The sequence below is a fragment of the Hyperolius riggenbachi genome, chromosome 1 (genome assembly GCF_040937935.1).
Source record: "Hyperolius riggenbachi isolate aHypRig1 chromosome 1, aHypRig1.pri, whole genome shotgun sequence".
Classification (NCBI taxonomy): domain Eukaryota; kingdom Metazoa; phylum Chordata; class Amphibia; order Anura; family Hyperoliidae; genus Hyperolius; species Hyperolius riggenbachi.
The window spans coordinates 515,613,184-515,632,409 of record NC_090646.1 but is presented as its reverse complement, the minus strand read 5'-3'; the positions used below and the strand labels follow the sequence as shown (position 1 = coordinate 515,632,409).

The following is a 19,226-nucleotide window of genomic DNA, read 5'->3' as shown; positions in this document are numbered from 1 at the left end:
TCAGCCGCTTGGTCTCCAATATGTCTCCAACTCTGTATACTGCTCGCAACTTCCTGGTTTAGTAGCGAGCCGTATATAGAGTTGGAGACCAAGCGGCTGCTGAGCCTCTAGCGCCTGCCTGGAGCCCCGGAGACATCCTCTATTTGCCACTCACCCGCCGCGCATACCGGGAGGGGGGCCCCCCGAGGTGAGGGAGGATAGGAGTCGGAGCCCCCCAGGGAAAAAAAAATATATATATATAAAAAAATATATATACTTAATGGGCCCCTGAAGCAACGGAACTTCAGGGGCCCTCGTGCGGTGGCACGGCCGTATGTCCGCCACTGCCGCAGTGGAAGACAATGGCACGCGAATGCTGGTCTGAGTCTGCAACATTCTCTCTACCCTCTTTAAAGCCCCGCCCCTTCCCACACCTTCACTTTGCCATAGAAATGGAAACCTATCAGAAAGAGTTATACAAATTTCTTCAGTTGACATCAGCTTCACTGGCATCTTATTTGGGTTTTTATTTTACCTGTTTGCTCTCTTTTTCTCCTTTATCACACTAATGTATTCTTGACCAACTCAGCAGAACTTCTGTGTCTGGGAGAACACTGTCAATCTCTCCCTTTCTCACAAAGCTACCATATTTTTCGCACTATAACAAGCTCCTAACCATAAGACACACCTAGGTTTAGAGGACAAAAACCAGTGGAAACATGTATACTAAACCTGGTGCATCCATGGTGAAGGGGCATTTTGTGGATTATGCCCCCTTTGCACCTCATGTTCCCTTATGTCTCCCTGCGTCCTCCTCTGTCCCCCTTGTGTCCTGCATGTGTCCGCCTCTGTACCCATCTATGCCCCTTTGTGTCCCCCGTGTCCTCTGTTTGTCCTTCCGTGTCCTCCTCTGCATAGGCACAGTACAGTGAGTCCCCGATATTGCGGTGGGTTGGAGGTTGGTATTGGCAGGCATTCACAAGTCAGGAACACCCTGTATCTGGACTATAAGACGCAGTGACTTTTCCCCCACTTTTGGGGGAGAAAAAGTGAGTCTTATAGTCCACAAAATACAGTAGTTTCAGGATATCCATGTCCACAGTTCCTTATATTTTGCCCTGAGAAAATCAGATTTACCACTTCCACTCTCCTCCCACGTTAGAGAAGCTGCCCAACTGTGACATGAGAGATCTGTTTCTGGTTTGAATCCCAGCCAGGGCGCTATCTGCAAGAAGACTTTATGTTCTGCCCATGTCTGTGTGGGTTTCCTCCGAGCACTCTGGTTTCCTCTCACATCCCAAGAAAAATACAGATAAGTTAATTGGCTCCCCCCTAAAAAAAGAGCTCCTCTGAGGGACAGTTAGTAGCAACACATATAATGTGTAAACTGCTGCGGAATATGTTTGTACAATATATATACGGTACATAATAATAATCTCTGTTCAAGCAGCCATCAGTGACATCAGTTACTGTTTGGACTTACAGTATACTTTGCAAATCCGCTACCCAATGCTAAACAGTGTTAAGAGAATTCTGATACAGCAACTCTAATTTTCAAGTTATAGGGTCCACCTTACATCTGCAGTTTATAATGATGACTTAAAGAGACTCCGTAACAAAAATTGCATCCTGTTTTTTATCATCCTACAAGTTCAAAAAGCTATTCTAATGTGTTCTGGCTTACTGCAGCACGTTCTACTATCACCATCTCTGTAATAAATCAACTTGTCTCTCTCTTGTCAGACTTGTCAGCCTGTGTCTGGAAGGCTGCCAAGTTCTTTAAGCAGGCCATACACTGGCCCGATTTGCGCCCGTTTCGACAGCAGATTCGATCACTGGGATCGAATCTGCTGCCAATCGTTCACGCTACACGCCGAATTTCGATCCATTTCGTCCGATCCCGTCGATCGTGCCGTGCGGAAAATAACCGTCGATCGCCCGCGGGTAAAGAGCGCATCGCTAGCGGCGTTCGAGTGCCCGACGACCGACGCAATAGAGCCCGCATACATTACCTGCTCCGCCGGCGCGACTGCAGTCTCCCGGTCACCGCTGCTCCGTCTGCGCTCTGGTCTCCAGGTCCGGCATGCCTCACTTCTTCTAGCCCGGCAGGAAGTTTAAACAGTAGAGCGCCCTCTACTGTTTAAACTTCCTGCCGGGCTAGAAGAAGTGAGGCATGCCGGATCTGGAGACCAGAGCGCAGACAGAGCAGCGGTGACCGGGAGACTGCAGTCGCGCCGGCGGAGCAGGTAATGTATGCGGGCGGGCGGGGGCAGCAGCAGCAGTACCACCACAACAGATTGTGAACGGTTTCAGGCTGAAATCGGTTCACAATCTGTTTGCTGTAAAGGTAGCCATACGATCCCTCTCTGATCAGATTCGATCAGAGAGGGATCTATCTGTTGGTCGAATCTGATGGCAAATCGACCAGTGTATGGCCACCTTTAGTGTTGTGGTTCTGCTATGAACTCCCCCTTCCAGGCCCCTGTATGCACACTGCCTGTGTGTTATTTAGGATTAGAGCAGCCTCTCTCTTCTCTCTTATCTTTTACAAGCTGGATAAATCGTCCTCTGAGCTGGCTGGGCTTTCACATACTGAAGAATTACAGACAAGGGCAAAGCTGTTTGCAGGAAGAAACAAGCAGCCTGAAACTTCAGTGCATGAGAAAAGGGGGAAAGAAACACACAAATAATCTCTTGAGATTCAAAAGGAAGGCTGTATACAGCCTGCTTGTGTATGGATGTATTTTGTATGTGTGGACATACTGTACATCAACCTACTTCCTGTTTTGGTGGCCATTTTGTTTGTTTATAAACAAACTTTTTAAAACCGTTTTTAACCACTTTTAATGCGGCGGGGAGCAGCGAAATTGTGTCAGAGGGTAATAGGAGATGTCCCCTAACGCACTGGTATGTTTACTTTTGTGCAATTTTAACAATACAGATTCTCTTTAAGCTCAACACACACCATACAATCTTGGTTGTACAGATCTACCAAATCTATGTAGTATAAGGGCCAGCACATTGAAAATACCTTGAATGATTGATTGGATAAGCTCTTATACTACATGAAAGTGGTAAGATTGAACAACCAAGATTGTATGGTGTGTGTTGAGCCTAAGTTATGCTTTCTAGCATTTCCAAATTAAAATACTTTCCACTGGACTTAATTTTGAGATGTAGAAGACAATTCACCTCTATTACAAGCAAATTCTTTTTAGTCCATCATTTGAACTGAATCTTGCCAGTATACGCTTCAAAACCTACAATGTAAAAAAGTGTCCACATGAAACTTTTTTTTTTTTTAGTTATATACTGTATAGCATAACCTGGATACATGAGTACCATTTTCTGGTGGTATTGTATGTATGTAATCAGGCAATAGCATGGTGCAATTACTTCTATCTATTTTTTTTTTATTTGTATTTATTTGAAATGAATGTCAACAAAGATTTTGTTATATCTATATGTATTCAGAGAGAGAGAGAGAGAGAGAGAGAGAGAGAGAGAGAGAGAGAGAGAGAGAGAGAGAGAGTGTGTGTGTGTGTGTGTGTGTGTGTGTGTGTGTGTGTGTGTGTGTGTGTGTGTGTGTGTGTGTGTGTGTGTGTGTGTGTGTGTGTGTGTGTGTGTGTGTGTGTGTGTGTGTGTGTGTGTAATTTTATTTTGGTGGCACTTTTGAAATTCATGTTTCCTTTCTTACACAGATCCTATTGACATTGTGAAAGATCCAATACCCCCACACGAATATAAGCCAGAAGAAGACCCCAAAATATATAAGTCTGTGAAGACCAAAAGAGGCCCCTTGTCTGATGACTGGATAGAGGAACATCGAAAAAACCTCGGGAGGTGTCCCATCATGTGTGCCTACAAACTGTGCAAAGTCGAGTTCCGGTACTGGGGCATGCAGTCTAAAATTGAACGTTTCATTCATGATGTGGGTAAGTTTGCAAAGGAATCTACACAGTCTGAAGGAGTGATCTTGTCGGTGCCTTATGCATGAAAAGACATGTTTAATGTAGTAGGTTGCCTCATACATGTGTGTTATGTCCACCCAATGCTGCATAGCTGCAAGTTACAGAGACACAGTAAAGAGCATAGGTCTATGGAGACATTATTATTATGCATGTATACATTGCCAGTTTTTTCTTCTGCAGCCATTTACAGAATGCACTGGTTGTACAAGATTTTTATTGTAATTGTAGTGGATAGAACGCTCACCGTGCACCTCCCTAGTTCAAACGTGGACCAGGACAATATCTGCGTGGAGTTTGTATGTTCTCCCTGTGTCTTTGTGGCTTTTCCATGGGCACTTTGCTTTCTTTCCACATCCTAAAAAAACACAAGTTAAATGGTCTTCCCATTTCTTGGCTTTAAATTCTAGTAAGCATGACTTTAGCATGGATTAGATTGTGGGCCCTCATGAGGAACATATGACTTATTGCCGGCGGTCAAGGTGCCTCTGTCGCCCCCTTGCAGAACTGCTGCAGTTGTGCGCACAGTATCCTAGCACCCCCTCCTCTCCCTACAGTCAACAGCCGGAGAATATCCCTTATCTCCTCCCCTGCTGTCAGGGCACCCGCCTCTTTCCCTGCCCCCTCACATATTCACATATGCAGAGCTAGCCCCAGCGGAATCCTTATTATCTTCTCCATCTCCTCTTCACTCTTGCTGGTGAGCATACTTTATAGGCTCCCTATGTCACATGACAATATCCGCATAACTAATAACTAACTAATAAAGCTAACCTGCCTCTATCCCATCCACTAAATCTCCAAGTTCATGGCAAGCACTAACCCTCATAATTGTCCTCAGCCCTTGTTTTCCCTTGTTTTCTTCATCTGTGCCTTAAGTTTCATTCTGGCACCCAGTCCACAGTGCCACTCACAGTATTTTCGTTGGCATTCCACCATACATCTTAAGTAGGCGGATACTCTAAATAACTGCAGTGTACTGCAATACACCTGGCATAGTTGTTTTAGAAGAGCACCTAAACCACCTGAGCTGTAACCAACCTGCTTCGCCATACAGACAGCTGAGTTTGCTGATAAGGGTCCAGCTGACACTCTGCCAGTTGCTGGTGACAGTTCATGCTGTTTCCATGGGAAGGGTAGACAGTATTGCAACAGGAGGCAAGTAGCATTTTTTTCCACCTTCAAAGTTATTATTGAAGGCATTTCAACATAACAGGTGGGACAATGCATATGTAATGTAAGTCACAAATGGTGCTTCCTGAAACCTCTAACGTCTGGCTTCCTTTAACACTTATTTGTAAAACAATATTTTAATGCAAAAAAAAAAAATACATTCCAAGAAAATGACAGGAAGTAAAACTGTCTGAATACTTGTGTAGCTTCCCTTTAATATAAAGACAATTCAATGAAAACAATAATCAATGGACTATAAACTGCTGCCCAGAAAAAGTAATCAATTTTCCCCCAGTGTTTGTGTAATTGGCAAACAGCACCACATGAAGAACTACATTTCCTGAGCTGCTGATTTTTTTTTTAATAAATAAAATAATAAGTAATGGAACAAACAAGTAAACCTCCAGATGCAGGGAAAACAGAAGGCCAAGAAAGCCACCCTGGTTAATGTAAGTCTTGGGACACATTGCAGCACTGGACAGGTTTTTGTGCATTGCAACTGATGAGGTGTGAACTGTTCATAGACTTTGCAATGCAATGTGTCCATGTGAAAGCACCCTTAAAGTGTACCCATCATGGGTACAATATTTTTTGACCATAGAATCATTCACGTCAATTTTCTGTAGCTACTGTGTGGTTTTCTGTACAATTCTATCCTAAACATCTGAGTAAATAATCGTATTTGAGAAAATGATTGTACACTACCTGCGACCTGGATCCTGGCCCAACTGGATCCTTAATGCAGTGCCCAGAGCTGATCAGGCCAGCACTTCACAAAATCACCCAGTGCTCCTTGCAAAGTGGTCTTTTCCCAGAAGAACTAAAGAAAGCAATCATAAAACCCCTCCTGAAGAAACCATCACTAGATCCTGATTCTGTAACCAACTACAGACCTGTGGCGAACTTACCATTCCTATCAAAAGTTATCGAGAAAGCAGTCGCCAACCAGCTAGAAGCCAGGCTTACAGATAACAACATCTTTGATACTTTTCAGTCAGGATTCAGGAAAAGGCACAGCACTGAAACAGCATTAGTCCGAGTAATGAATGATCTACTTACTGCAAGGGACAAGGGTGATTGCTCAGTTCTGATTCTTCTTGACTTGTCAGCAGCATTTGATACTGTGGATCATGAAATTCTTATCCAGCGACTGAAGAATTACTGTGGCCTAAGGGGTACTGTTCTTAGATGGTTTCAGACCTTCCTATCTGGCAGGACACAGCAAGTATGTCTGGGCACACACTACTCTAATCCAGTGCCACTTGCCTATGGAGTTCCACAGGGTTCTGTACTATCACCATCTCTTTGCAGCCTACATGCTCCCACTGGGCAAAATAATCCATAACTATGGCCTAGGATACCATTGTTATGCAGATGACACACAACTGTATCTGTCCTTCAAGCCTGGCACCCAAGACCCATCAGCATCCATAAATGCGTGTCTAGTGGATTTACAAAATTGGATGAACACCAGCTGGCTGAGGTTGAACTCTGACAAAACAGAGGTGTTGGTGGTAGGTGGTCCACACATGATGGATAAAGTTCAAAACGCTCACCACCTCAAACTAGCAATTGGGGGAGATACTGTACAGTATAAAGACTCTGTGCGAAACCTTGGGGTGATCCTGGATGGAAATCTAAAACTCAGACAGCAGGTATCAGCTGTCGTCAAGTCTTCCTTCTTCCATCTAAGAAATATAGCGAAAATCAAACACCTTATCCCAGCTGAAGACCTACCTGCCCTGGTTCATGCATTTGTATCCTCCCGCCTAGACTACTGCAACGCCCTGTTCATCGGATCTACAGATAAGGCTCTGCGCCCCTTACAGCTAGTACAGAATGCTGCAGCCAGACTCCTAGCCAATGCCCCCCGCAGCTCACACATCACCCCAGTACTGCAAACTCTTCACTGGTTGCCAGTAAAATGGAGAATCAATTTTAAGATCTGCCTGCTGACATTCAAGGCTCTACACCACATGGGACCCAAATACATAGCGGATCTATTGGAACTTTATGCCCCTTCACGCACCCTCCGCTCTGCCAACAAGATGAAGCTGGTTATTCCCAGGATACACTTAACATTTGGTGCTCGGGCCTTTTCCTACGCAGCCCCTACTCTATGGAACTCACTTCCACAATCAGTACGAGAGGCTACTTCTCTGGACAGCTTTAAAAAAAGGCTAAAAACTCACCTCTTTTCCCGAGCCTTTGAGACTGCATAATGCAGGGTCGCAGCGCTTTGAGTCCCCAGGGAGAAAAGCGCTATATAAATATTATTGTTATTGTTGTTGTTATTGTTGTTACAGTTAATGAGCACCTTTAGACTGACAGCTTATGTACATCAATGGTCTATTTAATTATGGGGAAATGGAAAGGAAGCAGCACAAGGCAAAAGGCGTGAAAATGGTTACGATCGACTGGTAAATTGATCCGTTTTCACTGATCCATTTGCCACTTAATGCGAGTGTGAACTGGGCCTAACTCACAGAACAAGCAAAGAACTGCCTTCTGATTCATAAGGCTGATAGGCGGTTTGATTTTTGTTCTGTCCTGTTTTAGGTTGATTTAATAAACTGAAATAGCAGTCAGTGGTACTCTTATTTCTATGCAGATGCAGTAGCTACCTGAGAGTCATAATGATTCATTCAAAAAAAAAAAAAATCTCCAGTTGACTTGTCCTGTCACTGATATTATCACAATTGTTCAGCACAGATACAGATTGCCTGATAAGACTTGAGAATGTTTCTGCAAATGTTGCACAGATTTAGAATTGCAACACAAGAAGCTGGGAGAACAGAGGGGCTGAGTTACCAAGACAGATGCATGAAAAACTGGAGGAAAAGAGGAATAGTAAGAAGACCAAGTAAGGGTTCTGGAAGTAGGTGGAACTGTGGTTTCCCAGCTTCCAATTGAAATCAAGCCTAGAATTCATGTAATCCAAGCTATATATGAAGAAAAAATGGATCCGTCATGGTTCATTTGTTGGCACCTCTGGCAATATAGGATGTGCAATAGTGTTGAGCTATATTGAGTTCTACACAAGCAAATGGAAAGCATGGATAAATAGATACAGAAAGTTGAAACCAGAAAATTAACATTCAAATAAATTAGCAAGACAAGACAGCAACAGACAGAGCAGCATACAAATTGCTTATATATATCCTACTAATATATTAAATGGGAAAGTTTGGATGTTTGGATGTTTGGATGTTTGGATGTTTGGATGTTTGGATGTTTGGATGTTTGGATGTTCGGATGTTCGGATGTTTGGATGTTTGGATGTTTGTTACTCGATCACGCAAAAATGGCTGAACGATTTGAATGAAATTTGGCACACACATAGTACATTACCTGGAATAAAGTATAGGATACTTTTTATTCCCATAACCAAAAAGGGGGCGGAGACAAATACAAATTTCACTGGAAAATTTAAACTGCAGCCATTACACTGTTAATGGTAGGGTCCTCAAACTTTGCACAGTTGGTCGTTGGGTGACTGGGATTAATATTCAGAAAAGTGGGTGGAGCCTACAAAAGACAATCAAAATTCACCTATTGATTTTCAAGGGGAATATTTACATTGCTGCCATTCTTGCACTGTTAATGGCACAAGCCTCAAACCTGGTACAGTTGATCATTGGGTGACTGGGGTTCAATTTGAGAAAGGGAGGTGGAGCCACAAACAGCCAATTAGATTTGTTTCATTCCAATGCAAATTATTGATGCCAAACACTGCAAATCTCACACACTTGGTAATTGAGTAATTGATTAATTGTGTGTGAGGGTTAGAAAAGTGGCCACAGCCAACACCAGCCAAATACATAAGCGGGCAATGCGTGGTCATAAGTGGGCGGAGACAAATACAAATTTTACTGGGAAAATGTAAACTGCAGCCATTCTTACACTATAAATTGTAGGGTTCTCAAACTTTGCACAGTTGGTTACTGGGTTACTGGGATTAATATTCAGAAAAGTGGGTGGAGCCTACAAAAAACAATCAAAAATTACCTATTGATTTTTTCAGGGGAATATTTCATTGCAGCCATTGTTGCACTGTTAATGGCACAAGCCTCAAACCTGGTACAGTTGATCATTGGGTGACTGGGGTTTAAATTGATAAAAGGGGGTGGAGCCACAAACAGAAAATCTTATTTGTTTCATTTGAATGCAGTTTATGGATGCCAAAAACCGCAAAGCTCACAAACTTGGTCATTGAGTAATTGTGTGTTAAGGTTAGGAAAAGTGGGCGCAGCCAACACCAGCTAAATACATAATCAGGCAATACCGGGTCATCAGTGGGCGGAGACAAATACACATTTCACTGAGAAAATGTAAACTGCAACCATTCTTACACTGTTAATGGCAGGGTTCTCAAACTTTGCACAATTGGTCACTGGGTGACTGGGATTAATATTCAGAAAAGTGGGTGGAGCCTACAAAAGACAATCAAAATTCACCTATTGATTTTCAAAGGGAATATGTAATTGCTGCCATTCTTGCACTGTTAATGGCACAAGCCTTAAACCTGGTACAGTTGATCATTTGGTGACTGGGGTTCAAATTTAGACAAAGGGGTGGAGCCACAAACAGACAATCAGATATCAATGCAAATGATTGAAGCCAAAGACCGCAAAGCTCACAAACTTCGTCATTAAGTAATTAAGTAATTGTGTGTGAGGGTTAGGGAAAAGGGGCGGGGCCAACACCAGCCAAATACATACCCGGGCAACGCCGGGCGTCCAGCTAGTATATATATATACACACACACACACACACACACACACACACACACACACACACACACACTCATATGGTGATATTTCAGAGCATCCTTAAGGGTATAAAATATCCACCGAATATTCAGTGCAGGCAGAAGGCATTGAACCGTGTTTAGTATGCATGATTGCTATTTATATTCAGAAGTCGATGTACCTGTACAACTGCTGTTTAAGAAGTTGTTATAGCCTGTTGGGGGGGTATGAATGTCAAAGAAATTGTACAATAAATTCAACCTTTTTTAAAAAAAAAAAAAGTGTACCATATCATTAGTTGGTAAAACTCAGTATATTGAACAGATCTAGTTGTCCATGGTGAAAGTTATCCATATCAGAAGAATTCTAAAGGTACATACACATGTCGGATTCGCGCAAATGACCCGTCGTTTGGACGTCCAAACGACCGGTCGTTTGGACGTCAAATCGGGCGTGTGTATAGCCTGTCGTTCAGCTGATAAGAGCGGACAGCGGATTGCTCAAGTCCGTTCTTATCAGCTGAATGACAGACTGTACACACTCCCGATTTGACGAACGACCGGTCGTTTGGATGTCCAAACGACGGGTTGTTTGCGCAAATCCAACGTGTGTATGTACCTTAAGTCTCTCTCTCTCTCCAAAATTTGATGGCACAGTTCATAAGCTATGCACAGCTCGTGGGTTACAAAATGAATATAGATGAATGCCAAGCCATGGGAATAGGTCTCTCGCCAACAAAAATAGTACATGTTCAGGTCAACTAACCATTTAAATGAGTTAACCCGGCCATTGCATAACTAGGAGTTAAGATTCAGAGAAAAACATATGAGATTTACAAACTTAACTTTCCCTTCTGATGAACACTATATAACAGGATGTGACTAGGCGGTCCATAGAATACTTTTTATGGTTTTGCAGAATATCATTAAAATGAATCTACTCCCAAGACTCCTTTCTTTGTATCAGATATTCAGCAATGATTCTGGCCACAGAAAGTGGTGGCTTGGCGGTGCTCGATATGAGAAGGTACAATATTGCCACTGCCTTAGTAAGAGTAGTGGACTCGCACAGACATGTCTCACATTAAAGGTGGGTCTCGATTGAGAAGTGATGCTATAGGGTTAGGCCTAAAGAAATTAGCCTGGTTTTCTAAACCTCACCCAAGCATCCCTTTCTCAGCAATGGAGGTCTCCCAGCTGTCTCACCTCCGCGGTCTCCCCGCCTCTTGCTATTTGTAGTGTTGCAGAACTCTGCTGTCCGGAAACTTGTCTGCTAGTTAGGACAGAAGCCGCTTCTTTCAAACAATACAGTAGACTTATCACACTTTCTACTCTTTCATTACAATCAGTGTTTACAGCCTACCCTCCTCACACCTTGCCATTTTCAGGAATAAATGCTGATAGTTTCCCTGGAGATGATGGTCTGAGTTGTGCTGAGAAGGGAAAATGTCAGTTGCTTCAACATCTCTGTGTGGCCAGTTAATGGCCCCGAGTCAGCTAGTAGCAATATGTTGCATACATACAATAAACGTCTGTCTATCCCCAGTGATGTGCTTTCTGGGAGCCGTTATTCTGTTCTGCTTGGACATGTGTCACAACAGAGGAAGAAGGACCGCCCCCTTTGAACTTAATTAATTAATACAGCACAATATTTTACAAAGTTTTAAAGCAGATCAACTTTTATCAATATATCCTGTTCATATAAGAATTTTTCTTATCTATGTATAAGTAAACTACCACTTCCTTTTTCAAATGGAGAGTATTATTCCTTTATAGTTTTTTTTTTTTACTCCATTAGAAAACCTTTTTGGCGCTCCATAGCAGTACTCCATGGACATTATTCCACCATGAGCCCTATACCTGATATTCTGACTTTCCGTTTTGGTGATTAGCATAAAGTGTGCATGTAATGAGAGTGCATGAGCCGTGTTTCACATCATCATCAACCTGTAGACTTGGAAATTAACTCTGCATGCCAGTATCTATATATTTTTCTGAACCATCAGTCTGGTTTTGCTGTTATACTGATGCTTTCATCTGGAATATGGAATTCACTTCTGGGCACCACATTACAGGAAAGATATTGCAGTTATAGAGCAGGTGCAGAGACGAGCAACAAAATTGATACGTGGGATGGAAGGTCTCACTTACCAAGAAAGGTTAGATAAACTGGGTTTATTTAGTCTAGAGAAAAGACGCCTTAGAGGGGATCTAATTAACATGTATAAATACATCAGAGGGCAATACAAAAGCTTGGCAGATGAGCTTTTTGTCCCTAGGCCTTCTCAAAGAACTAGGGGACATGATCTGTGCATGGAGGAAAAACGTTTTAGCCATTTATTTATGAAAGGGTTCTTTACAGTAAGAGTGATTAAGATGTGGAATGCATTGCCACAGAAGTAGTTATACCGGCATTTAAAGGGGACTTAGATGCTTTCCTTGTGTTGAAAGACATCCATGGCTACAATTACTAGGTAATGCCCAATGATGTTGATCCAGGGATTTTATCTGATTGCCATCTGGAGTCGGGAAGGAATTTTTTCCCTTTTGGGGCTAATTGGACCATGCCTTCTAAGGTTTTTTTTTTTTTGCCTTCCTCTGGATCAACAGGGATATATGAGGGAGCAGGCTGGTGTTTTACTTTGTACTTTGGTTGAACTCGATAGACGTATGTCTTTTTTCAATCCAAATAACTATGTAACTATATGTTTCCAACTGCATAAAGTTGGTTGAGAGTGACCCAATCATAAAAATGATTATCATAATATCTTGGATCTTTCACTCCATAAAGAAAGTAGTCATAGATCCCAGTCAGGAATGTTTACTTGTGCCTCTATGTAAACTCTATTTTGCAATCATTTTTTAAACCCCCTGCAACCCCCCCAACATTTTTAATATTTGTGTTCATAGTTTTAAATACTAAGGGATACGTGGGATATTTTTCAAGTAAAGTGATTTACCTGATAGACGTGTTGCACCAGCAACCTGTTCATTTTATGCAGTGCCTTTCAATGAAGCAGTATGAAGGTATTTTTTCTACTCAGGAAAAAAAATTTGTTGAGTGAAATACAAAGGAAAAAAAAACAAAACAGATGGAGAAAACCACAGGTATATTGAAATGGTAATCAACAAAGGCCCAAATGCAGCATGAAAACATTTCAGAAAATTGAAATATGAGTAGGCACTTAATAAAATGACGGCAAACCAAGAAAATTGCTTACAAAGAATGACATTTCTGGAAGGCCCATTCTGTCTTTGACAAGCTCCCAGTCAGCCAGACCTGGAATATTCATCCTGGCACCCCAAATCCTCCCAAATTTGGAAGAGCATTCAGGAAGGTATTTCAAATTCTGGTTAGGCTGTGATACTACTTGTAGAATTGCACAATGATTGCACAATCAAATTTTATCAGGCTTTCCTTTAATTACAGATTTAAAAAAATATCTCAAGGGAAAGAAAGTGGGCAAGCTGCCCATAGCTACCATTATATTTTGTACGAGCTACAGTCTGATGTAGAAAATGATTGGCACTTTAGAGCTATATGTTAATTATTTTTTCTTCCCGGTTTCTTCCCGGTTGTTTGGCCCTTTATCTGTCAGACCACTTTCATTGCCAAGTACAGGATCCTTCTGATTTATTGGTCTATGAGAATCTCTCCTTGTGATCTCAGTCCTTGCTTTTTCTATTTAGCTTCACAATAACATTTTATTAAATAAATACATTTCACATAATTGGCTTTGTGAAATGTCAGTATGCTTAAGCATCAGTTGTTTTCTTTCCCTCATTGTCTGTGATTAACTTAGAAGCTCTTTGTGTATATACATCGTGTCTGTATAAGAGCCATTTATAAGCAGCCTGTTCTCATCTGCTGACTTCACTTGCTGTGCTCATTCACTTGCTGCGAACTGTCTGAGCTATAGACAAAACTAGCTCATTTGTGGAAATAAAGTAGCTTATTGTTTACAGGACAGAATGGCAACACATAGGCAGAGCGAGAAAAGCACAACAGATTGACGTTGATGCTCTCTTTGCATCACAGTGAACTTGCAGTATAATGTGAGCATTGTGCTGAAGTGGCTTAATTAAAAACAGCACATTTGAGCTCATGTAGAGGTCGTACAGAATATTTGTTATTAAAATCATGACGACAGGCATGGATCCCCCCGTTTCCTTGATAGAGGACATAGATGTTATTTTGAAACCTTTCAAATTGGTGCTTTGAAGCTACTGTGCACGGTCAATGAGATAAAAAGAATTCTGAATTTATCCATTATGCAAATTCTGTATGCAAATGTATGCACTTTGAAAATAAACCAATTGAATTCCACCTTGATGTGATTAAGTTGGTACATTTTCCAGCTGCATGGAGCCCGGTGGTGGTATTTGCAGTGAGAAAAACAGCTGCTTGGTGGGAGGTGAGTTTTCTGGCCACCACCAAAATAATATCTGTGCTGTGAGAAGAGGCAAAGCTAAATATAACATAACTAATTATTTAAGAGCTTGGTTTGTTCAATATAGAGGCCATAGGCAGGTTCTGATGACTCATCTTTAGTGAAAATTGCCTTATACAATAAACAGGGTATTAGACTACTTTGGTCAGCCAGCTTATGTTACGCTATATCACTGGGCTAGGTGGAGGTACTTACTAATCTGTAGAAAATATGGCATCTGTGTGACCATCCATGTTCACAACAGTTTCCTTCTCTAGCATCACTCCTGACATCCAGGCCCTCATTGACTAAACTTGAGGTGCAGGAAAAAAGGTGGATGATCCAGTAAACCCGGACTGGATTCCTTTAAGAATGTGTGCTGTTAGGAGGCTATCTTCTACAAACCCCACCTTTTATAATCTGATTATACTGAGGAATGAGTTGACTGAAATAACAGTTGTGTAGTTATCACGTGTAGTACTTGCATTGCAAAACTGTATCCAGTAATTTTTATTTAAAGTTTTATATTGCAAGTAAGTGTGTGCACGCTACTGCAATCGCACATTGTCAGTTCCTCTCAATGTTTCAGAGTCTTCCTTGATCTGATATGAGTTGAGATCATCATGATGGGTAAAAGCTCATACACTCGCTCAATCATTGTCATCCAACTGGGATCTGGACCTATCCCTCCGGCAACATTGCAAGGCAAAGGCTGTGCAGACGCATCGCTGGCATGCATGCGAGCATCGGGTTCTATGCAGGAGGGGGGTGCGGCGCTGGGGGTCATGTCACTCTCGGGCAGTGTAAGTGGGGAGGACAGTGCTTTCAGTTGTCATCAGGACGATCACTGGCCAAGCGGCTGAAAGGGGAGCCGTGGCTGCTGTGCACACGCTGAATTCTCCGCAGAGGTGGTTGTTATCGGCCACCTCGGTCGAGTTTCATCTAGCGTGTGTACGGAGCTTATTGCTCTCTGTTTACTGTGAGGGATGTCATCTGTCAAACTGACACTTCCAGATTAGTGGCAGAGTAAAGCTTGGAAGGATTTTCTTTCTTTTTTCCATTATTGTGCTGTAAGCCCCACTTGCTTTGAGGAATAGAATCTCAGCTGGAATGGATTTTCCCAGCCAATCTGATTCTTTTCCTGTGGGATTAGGCTGCAGTGGAAGGTCTCTTGTCTCTCTCCTGCGGAGAATATCACTGAGCTCTGTCACACCTTCACACTGTTATCAGCCCAAACTGATTTGCGCCGAGCTAGTGATTCACACTTTCTATTCATTTCTTGTGAAGTGGAGTAATCAGGCAGACCCCTGCCGTTAACATATCTGCTGATCTGTGATGATTAATGGGGGAAAAAAATCAGATTGTTGTTTGTTAATTGTCAGTACGTTGCAGTTGTAGTCTTGGATGTGCAATGCATATGTTTAGAAGACCCGTGATTTTGCATAGGTTTTATTGACTTTTTAAAAATTCTAACTTTAACCACTTAGCAACCTTTCTACGTCCCTGTTTACAAACACCTGTAAACACATTTAAACACTTGATTCTGTTTTCTATTTTTAGAAAACCAAGTTAGTATAGCACCATCTTGTGGCCAAAAAGTAAAACTACTTCCAAATACACCATTAACACTTACCATAGAAAAATTAAATACATTTTCATTATTTTTTAACTCCTTCACCCCTAACCCAAAATAAAATATTATCGCCACACATTTTACTAGGGACACAATTGTAATAACCGGGACAAATGGGCAAATAAAATGTGCCTGTTTTATCTACAATAGCACATTTTATTTTTAAACTACAATGGCTAAAAGCTGGGAAATGGTGATTTTTTTTTCATATTTTTCTTCTTCTTCCCTGTCAAATGCATATAAAATAATAAAATTCTTAGCATAAAGTATTGCCCAAATAAAGCCTAGTTTGCCCTGCAAAAAATAATATATAGATAATTTCAGTGTGATAATTAGTGGTAAAGTTATTACCGAATGAATGGGAAGACCCTTTGAAGGGGAAAAACCTGTGGTAGAGAAGTGGTTAAAAATACTTTGGGTCCTACTGGAGAAAAACACTTTACAAAAGTTTTGTTGTTAACAGTTTCACATTATACGACTGTGCAAGCTTTAAAAATGAGTAAAAATGGTACATTTAGTGTATTGTAAGAAAAATTATTGCTTGATATTGCGTCAGAATTAGACTGCAGAAGGTTACTTTCTGAGCAGACGCCTTCCTCCCTTCCTTCTGGCCCTTTAAAGAGGCTCTTTAGCAAAAAGGGGAAAAAATAATTCAATACATTGCAAAGAAGTTAAAAAAAACCGAAGTGAGATCAAGAAATTATTGATATTCTCCATGTCACTTGTTGATATTGTTTGATCCACTATCAGCCTGCATTTAATCATCTTTACTACTGGCAGACAAGAAACAACCCACAAAGCACCAATGGCCATCTATAATCACACCCCCTAACAATGCAATAAGCTAAAAGGTTGTTTCTTTTATAGTTACACATATGCTCAGAGGGAGATACTGGTTGCTTGGCAGTTGGAAACAGTTCCTATTTACCACAATGCAACAAGGCTCCAGCAGTGTGATGTCAGGACTAGAGTTGGGCCGAACCTCCGATTTTAGGTTCGCGAACCTGGTTCGCGAACTTCCGCGGAAGGTTCGGTTCGCGTTAAAGTTCGCGAACCGCAATAGACTTCAATGGGGATGCGAACTTTGAAAAAAAAAATTATGCTGGCCACAAAAGTGATGGAAAAGATGTTTCAAGGGGTCTAACACCTGGAGGGGGGCATGGCGGAGTGGGATACATGCCAAAAGTCCCGGGGAAAATCTGGATTTGACGCAAAGCAGCGTTTTAAGGGCAGAAATCACATTGAATGCTAAATGACAGGCCTAAAGTGCTTTCAAACATCTTGCATGTGTATACATCAATCAGGTAGTGTAATTAAGGTACTGCTTCACACTGACACACCAAACTCACCGTGTAACGCACCGCAAACAGCTGTTTGTGTAGTGACGGCCGTGCTGGACTGGTGCGCACCATGGCGAGAGTGCAGGTTTTGGTGGCTTTACAGCCCATATGGTCGCCTGGCTGATGTAGCTGAATGACAGAACAGTGACTGTCCAGCTGATCAAATTTGGTCTGACCACAATGAGGCAACGACCTTATTATCGTGGGTGTGCCCCCCGAGACACTCATCTAGGCGCCGGTCATTGCTTCATTGTGATACGCAAGCCCCTTCACCACGGCAAGGCAATGATCACGAAGGGGAATGGGCGCATGTACATGCCTTTTCTTTTGTTGTTGCAGCTGCCCGCAGTGCAGCCAGAAAAATTACGCAGTCATGTTCACGCACCAGAAAAATTATTACAGCGGCCGCTGCTAGCAGCGGCCTAAAAAATTCAGCAATCCGCCTGGAGTCCCGGACCCTGTTGGTGGTGGCGGAGAAGGTAGTCAAGCGGCCTGCAGGCAGACATGCTGTGTGGAGGGACTGGGAGCGACTTAGTCTTCTTGGGGCAGGCCAGACAGCCAGTCACACGGCGTGCAGGCAGAGATGCTGTGAGTGCGGGGACTGACTTAGTCTTGGGGCGGGCAGCAGCCCTCCGGGATCCATGCCTCATTCATTTTGATAAAGGTGAGGTACTTAACACTTTTGTGACTTAGGCGACTTCTCTTCTCTGTGACAATGCCTCCAGCTGCGCTGAAGGTCCTTTCTGACAGGACGCTTGCGGCAGGGCAGGAGAGAAGTTGGATGGCAAATTGGGACAGCTCTGGCCACAGGTCAAGCCTGCGCACCCAGTAGTTCAAGGGTTCCTCATCGCTGTTCACAGCAGTGTCTACATCCACACTTAAGGCCAGGTAGTCGGCTACCTGCCGTTCCAGGCGTTGGTGGAGGGTGGATCCGGAAGGGCTACGGCGAGGCATTGGACTAAAGAACGTCCGCATGTCCGACATCACCATGAGATCGCTGGAGCGTCCTGTCTTTGACTGCGTGGACACGGGAGGAGGATTAGTGGCAGTGGTACCTTGCTGGCGTTGGGCCGTCACATCACCCTTAAAGGCATTGTAAAGCATAGTTGACAGCTGGTTCTGCATGTGCTGCATCCTTTCCACCTTCCGGTGAGTTGGTAACAGGTCCGACACTTTGTGCCTGTACCGAGGGTCTAGTAGTGTGGCCACCCAGTACAGCTCATTCCCCTTGAGGTTTTTTATACGGGGGTCCCTCAACAGGCAGGACAGCATAAAAGACGACATCTGCACAAAGTCGGATCCAGTACCCTCCATCTCCTCTTGCTCTTCCTCAGTGACGTCAGGTAAGTCAACCTCCTCCCCCCAGCCGCGAACAATACCACGGGAAGGTTGAGCAGCACAAGCCCCTTGCGATGCCTGCTGAGGTTGTTCTCCTGCCGCTGTCCCCTCCTCCTCCTCCTCCTCCTCCTCCTCCCCCAAAGAAACACCTTGCTCATCATCCTCTGAGTCTGACTCGTCTTCTGCACACGACTTCTCTTCTTCCTCCTCCTCCCCCCTCTGTGCTGCCGCAGGTGTTGAGGAAACAGCTGGGTCTGATGAAAATTGGTCCCATGCCTGTTCCTGCCGTAACGGTTCCTGGTCACGCTCATTCACAGCTTCATCCGCCACTCTACGCACAGCACGCTCCAAGAAGTAAGCGTAGGGAATTAAGTCGCTGATGGTGCCCTCACTGCGGCTCACCAGGTTGGTCACCTCCTCAAACGGCCGCATGAGCCTGCATGCATTTTCCATCAGTGTCCAGTTGTCGGGCCAGAACATCCCCATCTTCCCAGACTGTTTCATTCTACTGTAGTTGTAGAGGTAGTGGGTCACGGCTTTCTTCTGTTCTAGCAGGCGGGAGAACATGAGCAGGGTCGAGTTCCAGCGAGTCGGGCTATCGCAAATGAGGCGTCT

The 19,226-nt window shown here is 43.1% G+C and overlaps 1 protein-coding gene across 12 annotated transcripts in view; it reads left to right on the top strand.

Annotated features, from left to right (window-relative positions):
• Positions 1-19,226, top strand: part of PITPNM2 (phosphatidylinositol transfer protein membrane associated 2) — a 437,162-nt gene that overhangs the window by 251,769 nt on the left and 166,167 nt on the right. For all 12 annotated transcript variants that reach the window (XM_068244437.1, XM_068244424.1, XM_068244447.1 and 9 more), the window contains one exon: positions 3,681-3,914. In XM_068244437.1, the coding sequence (XP_068100538.1) occupies positions 3,681-3,914 (234 nt within the window). The remainder of the gene's footprint in view (positions 1-3,680; positions 3,915-19,226) is intronic.